This window comes from Corythoichthys intestinalis, chromosome 13, assembly GCF_030265065.1.
Source record: "Corythoichthys intestinalis isolate RoL2023-P3 chromosome 13, ASM3026506v1, whole genome shotgun sequence".
Classification (NCBI taxonomy): Eukaryota; Metazoa; Chordata; class Actinopteri; order Syngnathiformes; family Syngnathidae; genus Corythoichthys; species Corythoichthys intestinalis.
This window is the reverse complement of record NC_080407.1, coordinates 51,797,798-51,807,642: the sequence shown is the minus strand read 5'-3', so window position 1 is coordinate 51,807,642 and position 9,845 is coordinate 51,797,798. Positions and strand designations below refer to the sequence as shown.

Genomic DNA, 9,845 nt, shown 5'->3' with positions numbered 1-9,845 from the left:
TTTTTTTTTTTTGCAAAGTGGCAAAATTGATTTTGCCATGTGACATTTTTTTTGCCATGTGGCAAAAAGGATTTTGACATGTCATTTTTTTGATATGTGGCAAAATGGGTTTGGATTTTGGGAAATTTGGATGTGCATAGCCGTCAATGGCATAGCCTGACTTGGTTGCCAGTTGAATGTCAATGCGCTGTAATGCTAGGTGTATGGTAAAAAAAAAAAATCACAGCCACACGTTTTTCTGCCATTTAAAATGACTGGAAAATTTGGACGTGCATAGCTGTCAATGGCATTTCCTGACTTGAGGGTCAGCTGAATGTCAATGAGCTCTAATGTAAAGTGTATGGTCAAAAACCACAGCCACACATGTCAATAGTAAAATAGTCGTCAATGGCATGGACGTGCATGTCCTTCAAAACTGCCAAATACCCCCCAAAAATGCCACATACCCCCCCAACAAAACAAAAAAAAAATGCGACAAATCAAAATCCATTTTGTCAACGGCAGTTCAGCAAGTGCCCTACACATGGTTAACCATCAATTGCAACGACTTAATCTGCGACACAAAATGAATCAAAACATTTTCAACCAAAATGAAACCGCTAGGCTATACGAAAATGTATTTTTATTTTTCAAAAGCCAGAATAAAACAAACTACAATATTTCATCACAAACGTTTCACTTAATTTAAATAACAAAACATTTCCTGTTCCATTCTTCATCATTGTCATTATAACAATTCGTCCAAATATTCCAATCAAGCTGGTGTTGCTAACATGCTAAAAAAGCTAGCTAGCTATCTTGCTACTACTAGGCTGTGCACTTTTTAGCTAATTGTGTGCAATTATCGTCAATTTCTCGAAAAAACTGGCGCAAGTGAAAGCTAACAATTCGTCTAAATATTCCAATGAAGCTGGTGTTGCTAACATAGACTAAAGAAACAAGCTAGCTATCTTGCTACTTGTAGCTTGTGCACTTTTTCAGCTTAGTGCAATCATCGTCAATTTCTCGAGAAAACTGGCGCAAGTGAAAGCTAACAATTCGTCTAAATATTCCAATGAAGCTGGTGTTGCTAACATTGACTAAAGAAACTAGCTAGCTATCTTGCTACTAGTAGCCTGTGCATTTTTTAGCTGTGTACAATTATCGTCAATTTCTCGAGAAAATTGGTGAAAAATAAAAGCTAACAATTTGTCTAAATATTCCAATCAAGCTGCTGTTGCTAACATAGACTAAAGAAGCTAGCTTGCTACTAGTAGCCTGTGCACTTTTTAGCTAACTGTGTGCAATTATTGTCAATTTCTCGAGAAAACTGGCATTAGTGAAAGCTAACAATTCGTCTGAATATTCCAATGAAGCTGGTGTTGCTAACATAGACTAAAGAAACTAGCTAGCTATCTTGCCAGTAGTAACCTGTGCACTTTTTAGCTATCTGTGTACAATTATCATCAATTCCTCGAGAAAACTGGCGCAAGTGAAAGCTAACAATTCGTCTAAATATTCCAATGAAGCTGGTGTTACTAACATAGACCCTAGAAACTAAGTAGCTATTTTGCTACTAGTAGCCTGTGCACTTTTTAGCTATCTGACTGCAATTATCATTAATTTCTCGAGAAAACTGGCGCAAGTGAAAGCTAACAATTCGTCTAAATATTCCAATCAAGCTGCTGTTGCTAAAGCTGCTGTTGCTAACATAAACTAAAGAAGCTAGCTAGCTTGCTCACTTGCTACTTGTAGCCTGTGCACTTTTTAGCTAACTGTGTGCAACTATTGTCAATTTCTCGAGAAAACTGGCATTAGTGAAAGCTAACAATTCTTCTGAATATTCCAATGAAGCCTGTGTTGCAAACATAGACTAAATAAACTAGCTAGCAATCTTGCTACTAGTAGCCTGTGCACTTTTTAGCTACCTGTGTACAATTATCGTCAATTTCTCGAGAAAACTGGCGCAAGTGAAAGCTAACAATTCGTCTGAATATTCCAATGAAGCCTGTGTTGCAAACATAAACTAAAGAAACTAGCTAGCTATCTTGCTACTAGTAGCCTGTGCACTTTTTAGCTATCTGTGTACAATTATCGTCAATTTCTCGAGAAAACTGCCGCAAGTGAAAGCTAACACTTTGTCTAAATATTCCAGTCAAGCTGGTGTAGCTTACATAGAGCAAAGAAGCTAGCTAGCTAGCTTGCTACTTGTAGCTAGTGCACTTTTTAGATAACTGTGTGCAATTATCGTCAATTTCTCGAGAAAACTGGCGCAAGTGAAAGCTAACAATTCGTCTAAATATGCCAATCAAGCTGGTGTTGCTAACATAAACTAAAGAAGATAGCTAGCTATCTTGCTACTAGTAGCCTGTGTACTTTTTAGCTAACTGTGTGCAATTATCGTCAATTTCTTGAGAAAATTGGCGCAGGTGAAAGCTAAGCGAAGCGCAAACCGCTAATTTAGTCAGGTTGATTCAATGAGAAGAAGCCTGTCAACTCTGAAAACGTTTGTTTTATGACATTGTTGAACTTGTGGCCAAAAAGAGGCAATTATGGTCATGTAGAAATAAACTCAAAACATCTTTTGAGTCAGCAGATATGAAGAAAACAGTGTATAATCCATTTAAATTCTGCAATTTAAAGTAAGGTTCAATAAATAAATATGCAAGTAAAAGCAGGATGTGGTGTGAAAAACAGGAAGTACGGTAAATCCCGCTGTGATAATGCAGTTAACGCACTACTTTTAGTGCTCTTACGAAACATTAGAGTCGCCGACGCCGCTCAGAATCCAGTCGTTGGCCTCCAGGAACTCGGACAGCGAGAGTGCCGAGGTCTCATTTGAATCGGGGATCGAGCTACTCGTGTCCAAGACCCAATTCCCGTCGGCTTGTTCTGATAACAAAGGATCGTGTTGATTAAACGCCACCGCTCCCAGACCTTCGGCGAGGGATGGGAATTCTTCACGTTGAAGCGTGGAGAATTGTGCGTCGGCGTTTTTGAGGAATAGCGAATGAGGATCGAGTGAGTCGAGGGGTTCTTCGCGCACCGTTTCGTCGAGGGGTTGAGTGTTTGTGCGCCTTCGGAGGAGACAGGAAGGCTCGTGGCGCTCCAGGATGGTGGTGTAGTGACGAAGTTTTTCTTTTAAATCCTGAATCTCCTTCTCCAGGGCTGAGTTGGATCTCTCCAGATTCATGAGCTCCTGACGAGGGAAAACAAAGAGCAGTTTCAAATAAATGATAATGAATGAACCTTATTACCAATGAGTTTCACTAGTAGACATTGGCTGCTTTTGGACTAAAACCTCAAGCAAAAAGTATGGAATCCCCAGTCTCGGACGAGCACTCACTCAGACATTATATCATGTAGAACAAACTCAGATAAAAAGCTTGAAAAAATAATGAATTAGTTTAAAAGTCCAACTCTTTAGCATTCAGAAACCCCATATAATCAAGGTCTGAGGGAATTTTGATATCTTCTTCAGGCAGTCATCTTTGTAAATCTCACTGGAACAGCACTAAACCAAAGTTCCAGCATCATCAGCTTGTCAAGAGTCAAGAATCTGCATTGGACAAGGTGTCAAGAGTCAAGAATCTGCATTGGACAAGACGATGATGCTAGAACTTGTGTTTGGTGCTGTTCCAGTGAGATTTACAAAGATGACTGCCTGAAGACATCAAAATTCCCGAAGTCCTTGACGATATGGGGATTCTGAATGCTAAAGAGTTGCACTTTTAAACTAATTCCTAATTTTTTCAAGCATTGGACAAAGTGTCAAGAGTCAAGCATCTGCATTGGACAAGGCGATGATGCTGGAACTTTTGTTTGGTGCTGTTCCAGTGAGATTTACAAAGACGACTGCCTGAAGAAGACATCAAAATTCCCTCAGACCTGGATGATATGGGGTTTCTGAATGCTAAAGACTTTTGAACTAATTCATTATTTTTTCAAGCTTTTTATCCGAGTTTGTTCCAGATAAAATGTCTAAGTGAGTGCTCGTCTGAGACTGGTGATTTCATACTTTTTGCTAGGGGTTGTATTTTGAAGTCTATAAACATGAATTATTGAACAGATTAATAAAATAGCTTGAAAAAATAATGAATTAGTTCAAAAGGTCAACTCTTTAGCATTCAGAAACCCCATATCATCAAGGACTGAGGGAATTTTGATGTCTTTTTCAGGCAATCATCTTTGTAAATCTCACTGGAACAGCACCAAACCAAAGTTCCAGCAGCCTCACCTTGTCAAGAGTCAAGAATCTGCATTGGACAAGGTGTCAAGAGTCAAGAATCTGCATTGGACAAGGCGATGATGCTGGAACCTTTGTTTGGTGCTGTTCCAGTGAGGTTTACAAAGATGACTGCCTGAAGAAGACATCAAAATTCCCTCAGTCCTTGACAATATGGGGTTTCTGAAGGCTAAAGAGTTGCACTTTTAAACTAATTCATATTTTTTACAAGCACTGGACAAGCTGTCAAGAGTCAAGAATCTGCATTGGACAAGGCGATGATGCTGGAACTTTTGTTTGGTGTTGTTCCAGTGAGATTTACAAAGATGTCTGCCTGAAGAAGACATCAAAATTCCCTCAGTCCTTGATAATATGGGGTTTCTGAATGCTAAAGAGTTGCACTTTTGAACTAATTCATTATTTTTTCAAGCTATTTTATTAATATGTTATATAATACATGTTCATAGACTTCATAATGCAACCCAGTAGCAAAACATATGGAATCACCAGTCTCGGACGAGCACCCACTCAGACATTTTATCATGTAGAACAAACTCAGATAAAAAGCTTGAAAAAAATAATGAATTAGTTCAAAAGTGCAACTCTTTAGCATTCAGAAACCCCATATCATCAAGGACTTAGGGAATTTTGATGTCTTCTTCAGGCAGTCATCTTTGTAAATCTCACTGGAACAGCACCAAACAAAAGTTCCAGCTAAAGAGTTACACTTGTGAACGAATTCATTGTTTTTTCAAGCTTTTTATCTGAGTTTGTTCTACATGTGGACGTCTATAGCCATCGAAAGTGCTGAATGGGTTGACTGTTACAATGTAATTTTGGCAAAAAAAAGTCTCTTCTTGGAAAGGGTTTGTCAAGCACGGAAGAAGAAGCAACTGGCTTGAAAGCCTCCACGCGGAGAGTGAAAGTGAAAGCCCCTCCTGGACCACACAAAGAACACAAAGCGGCAGTGACAGCTTAAGCACGGCCAGCCCTTTCCCTCCCTTCGCTTCCTTCTTGTAAAGCAGAGTGCTTACAAGAAATGCCCCATGTATGGATAGGAAGCGTCTCAATCTAAAAATGACTTTCCTGCCCTGCTTATTACTCAAGTCGTCACGAAAAGTCAACAGCTTGCAACCTGATGAAGCTCGTCGGCCTTCTGCGTTTGCTTTTTGCGACTCTTCCTGGCGGCGTCTCGGTTTTTTTGTCGGCGTCCAGTGCCGCCGCCGCTGCTGTCCCCCGCCGCCGGCTGTGTCTCAGTCGCGGTCTCCTGCAACGAGGACATCAACCGTTTTTCAATGTTTCCAATATGATTGTCAGTTCATCGCATATTATTTATTGTAATGAGTAAACTGATCGGTTCATCTATCATTTAGACTGGTATATGAGTCGAGGACGTCCAATCCATTTGAAGTGTCAAGTCATTGGAATAAAAAGTAAAAGAATGATTGGACGCCAAATGACTGGACGCCTAACATCGTCAAAGGCACTGAAAGTGTTAAATAGGGAAAAAATGTATTCTTGAAAGCAATTTTTTAAAATTTTATTTTCAGAATTTTAGTTTCATTTTTGTAATTTTGGATCTACAACAAAATAAAACGACAGTATAAGAAGCAAAATATTGTTTTGCTTTTTTTATATTAAAATATTGATTAAAAACATGTAAAAAAAAAAAATGCATTTCAATATGGTTATATAAAGTGATTAAAGTGATGAAAGTTGTCAAGTTGTCAATTCATTTGATCATCGATGAGTCAATTGGTCAGTCAAAGAAGTATTAGAACTTACCCACACTGAAGTGATCTCCTCAGTGGTATCCATGAACGGGCGAACATCTCACCTCCAGCAGGTCGCGCTGAGGTGCTGATGGCACCATCAGGATGGACCTTTAGCTTCTATCCATGCTGCCTTGCAGTCTTCGTCTGCTTTCCCTCGGTGACGCAAAAGTACTCGCTTTCACTTTCTCTTTATTTTAATTCGCGTGGGTGGTGAGAAAGAAGGAGCCCCCCTCCAACCCCGCCTACTTGTGCGTCAAGCAACGCCACAAGAGGGCGTAAAAATCCCATTGACCTTTTTTTTTGTACAAAACAAATACAAATACAGTACAAACATGGGGTGAAAAATTAAAAGTAAATAAATAAATAATAATAAAAGGGACTGTTTTTTTTTTTCAACACAAGCTGGATTATTTGCAAAGTCTTGAGGTTCTAAGAGAAACTTAAAGCAACAATAGGTAACTTTTCAAACTTTATAAAATACTCTCGTAAAATTTGTGAGAATATGTCGACTGACTAGTTGAATGATACCTCTTTTATATCTTATTTCTTTTTTATATGTGTGTTTTTATATGAATGTGTCTAACAAATATCACATTTTTACACAATAGGCATGTTTTTACATGATAGTTAGCATAGTTTTACATGATAGTTAGCACAATTTCACATGTCAGCCCAGTTGAACATGATAGTTAGCATAATTTTACATGATAGCACAGTTTAACATGATAATTAGCACATTTTTAACATGATAGCACAGTTTTACATGTTAGCACAGTTGAACATTATAGCATATTTTTACATGATAGCACAGTTTAACATGATAATTAGCACGTTTTTAACATGATAGCGTGTTTTACATGTTAGCAAAGTTTAACATGATAGCATCATTTTACAAAATAGCACAGTTTAACATGATAATTAGCTCGTTTTTTACATGATAGCATTATTTTTACATGCTAGCTCGTAAACATAATAGCTCTAATAAACATTTTTTGGCAGCAATATGCATGTGTAAAATATATATATATATATATATATATATATAAATATATATATAAAATAATAAATAAACAGTATTAGCTCAACTACTGCTGCAACGACTAATCGATTAACTCGAGTAATTTGATTAGAAAAAAAGATTCAAATTCAATTTTGTTGCTTCCAGTAATTGTTTAATTCAAGTGGCGTTGTAATTTGAAAGTGTCTGCATTTAGTTTTATTGATTTGGGTGAATACACTGCCCTCTAGTGGCAACAGTGAATATGACACAACTCATTTCACATGGCTGAATCCAGATGTTCTCTGTTAAGACCAACATAAGCTAAGTTTTTGTTTGAGCTAATGGCTTTTAATGCATTTATAATTTAGTTTAATGGTCTATTTATCCATTTTTGTGGGAATATGTGTTTGGTTATTTGTTAAGAGCATTGAAAAAAAAAAGTTAGCTATTATAGCATTTAAGCTAGTAGTCTTTTGCAATGTAAGTTAGCAAATTGTCCTTTTGTTGTACATTTATTTATTCTTTTATTCCGTTTGAGGCTCAGCTTAGGTATTTAAATCTTTTATGTTCCTTATCTGATTACTTGATTATTCATCGATTAATGGACTACTAAAATAATCGATAGCTGCAGCTCTAGTTCGTATCACTTTCACCGACACTAATTAAATTTGAGAATGGTGGCAGGAAGCTTGACACACACACAAAACAGTCATATGCTATTGTTTAGCTACAACTGGATTCATTGCCTCATTACTTTTCATCCTTTACACAGCCACTGAAAACAGAAATGTTGTTTAATCCATCTACAGGCGACCAGGAGAGTGATTTTTGATTGATTGATGATTTTACAACACTGCGGGTGTGCGCTGGTCCTTACGGGAAACGCATACGCAAAACACTACCGCTTTTGTCCACCAGCGTCGCTAAAATCGACTAAATTTGAAGTCGACCAAGTATTGCTTTAAATCAGTGGTCTCAAACCGGTCCTCAAAGGGCCGCAGGGGGTACTGGATTTCATTCCAACCAAACGAGACAAATACCTTTTCACCAATTTGGTTTCTTACAAGTGTAATCAGTTGATTGCAATCAGGTGCTGCTTATGTTAGTAGAAACCTCATTGGTTGAACTGTTTGTGCTGGATCTGTTGGAACAAAAACCAGGACCCACTGCGGCCCTTTGTGGAGTCGGTTTGAGACCGCTGCTTTAAATCATCCAAGAATAAAGAACACATTTTTCCAAAAACATGAAAATTTGGCGTTTGATTGACATATTTTACACAGTGAATGTGGAATTTAGCCAAAATTAAGATTTATAACATATTTTATGTTGTTCTGGTTCTTCGATGTTGGATAGACCAAACAAAATATGTCTAAAAACTATTTTTAATGAGGGCTCAACTTTGGACTTGATAAAATTGTTCAAAGATGAAAGAGTTAGTACATTCCACAAATGGAAACAGTTTCCTCTATATCTAAACAAAAATAACATAACGTATGAATATGTTTTCAATTTTACCATTGTTGTCTTTACAGGATAACACCAGTCCAGTGAATCAAGTGATAACGCCGAATGAGTTTTTGTTGTTGTTCTTAAAGTGTGTAAAAAACAAAACAAAAAACAAAAAACAAGAAATAAATCGTCACCTGTTCAAAAACTAATTTGTTTGGCGTGGTTTTTTTCCCGTAAAACTGCTATTAAAATTTCACGAAAATACACTTCCGTACGCTTTCAAAAAAGTACCACTTTTTCAACCAATGAATAAACGCCAAATGCCATTTTGCCCAATAGTAATTCGCGTGAGGCGGGTCTAACGTTGATAAAGTTGTTCAAAAATGTGAGACTTAGTACATTCCCAAAAACAAAACAGTTTCCTCTGCATTTCCACAAAAAGAACATAACGTATCAATATTAATTTTTTTATTTTACCATTGTTGTCTTTACAGGATAACACCAAAGAAGTCCAGTGACCCAAAGTGATTAAGCCTCATTACCTTTTTTTATTTATTTATTTATTTATTTTGTTCTTCATGTGTGTCAACAAAAAACAAGAAATAAATCGTTTCATGTTGAAAACGTGATTTGTTTGTCGTGTTTTTTTCTTCTTTTTTTGTAAAACTGCTGTTCGGCCACGAAAATACACTTCCGTACTCTTAAAAAAAACTACTTTTTCAACCAATGAATGAACGCGAAATGCCAATTTGCCCAATAGTAATTCGCGTGAGGCGGGTCTAACGTTGATAAAGTTGTTCAAAAATGTGAGACTTAGTACATTCCCAAAAACAAAACAGTTTCCTCTGCATTTCCACAAAAAGAACATAACGTATCAATATTAATTTTTTTATTTTACCATTGTTGTCTTTACAGGATAACACCAAAGAAGTCCAGTGACCCAAAGTGATTAAGCCTCATTACCTTTTTTTATTTATTTATTTATTTATTTTGTTCTTCATGTGTGTCAACAAAAAACAAGAAATAAATCGTTTCATGTTGAAAACGTGATTTGTTTGTCGTGTTTTTTTCTTCTTTTTTTGTAAAACTGCTGTTCGGCCACGAAAATACACTTCCGTACTCTTAAAAAAAACTACTTTTTCAACCAATGAATGAACGCGAAATGCCAATTTGCCCAATAGAAACTCGCATGAGGCGGGTCTAACGTTGACAACTTCCGGGTACTCACGCGGTGTTTCCTAGCGAGCGTACTAAAACACAACATTTATTCTTAATTGTTTTAAAAGCACTACGACGCCAATGGGTTTGCTAACTATTTTAAGGAAAATGAGGCAAAAAGAGCGGGAGATGAGACTACTGATACTGTATCCTTTTCCAAGTGGTGTAAAATTGATTTAGCATGACATAGCGTTGTTTA

General features: G+C 37.0%; 2 protein-coding genes across 4 annotated transcripts in view; one reads left to right on the top strand and one right to left on the bottom strand.

Moving 5' to 3' along the window:
* Positions 1-641: 641 nt before the first annotated feature.
* batf2 (basic leucine zipper ATF-like transcription factor 2) overlaps positions 642-9,845 on the bottom strand; it is a 9,786-nt gene continuing 582 nt past the window's right edge. Inside the window, exons 1-4 of one of the 3 annotated variants that reach the window (XM_057854906.1) lie at positions 8,495-9,817; positions 5,990-6,132; positions 5,340-5,471; positions 642-3,178 (exon numbers count right to left, since the gene is read on the bottom strand). In XM_057854906.1, coding sequence (XP_057710889.1) covers positions 2,732-3,178; positions 5,340-5,471; positions 5,990-6,022 — 612 coding nt within the window. In that variant the 5' untranslated portion in view covers positions 6,023-6,132; positions 8,495-9,817 and the 3' untranslated portion in view covers positions 642-2,731. Of the gene's footprint in view, positions 3,179-5,339; positions 5,472-5,989; positions 6,884-8,494; positions 9,818-9,845 lie in introns of those variants that run through there. The other 2 variants (XM_057854907.1, XM_057854908.1) reach the window with 2 other exon arrangements.
* arl2 (ADP-ribosylation factor-like 2) overlaps positions 9,722-9,845 on the top strand; it is a 1,315-nt gene continuing 1,191 nt past the window's right edge. The window contains exon 1 of the mRNA XM_057854909.1: positions 9,722-9,792. Within this exon, the coding sequence (XP_057710892.1) occupies positions 9,728-9,792 (65 nt within the window). The 5' untranslated portion in view covers positions 9,722-9,727. The remainder of the gene's footprint in view (positions 9,793-9,845) is intronic.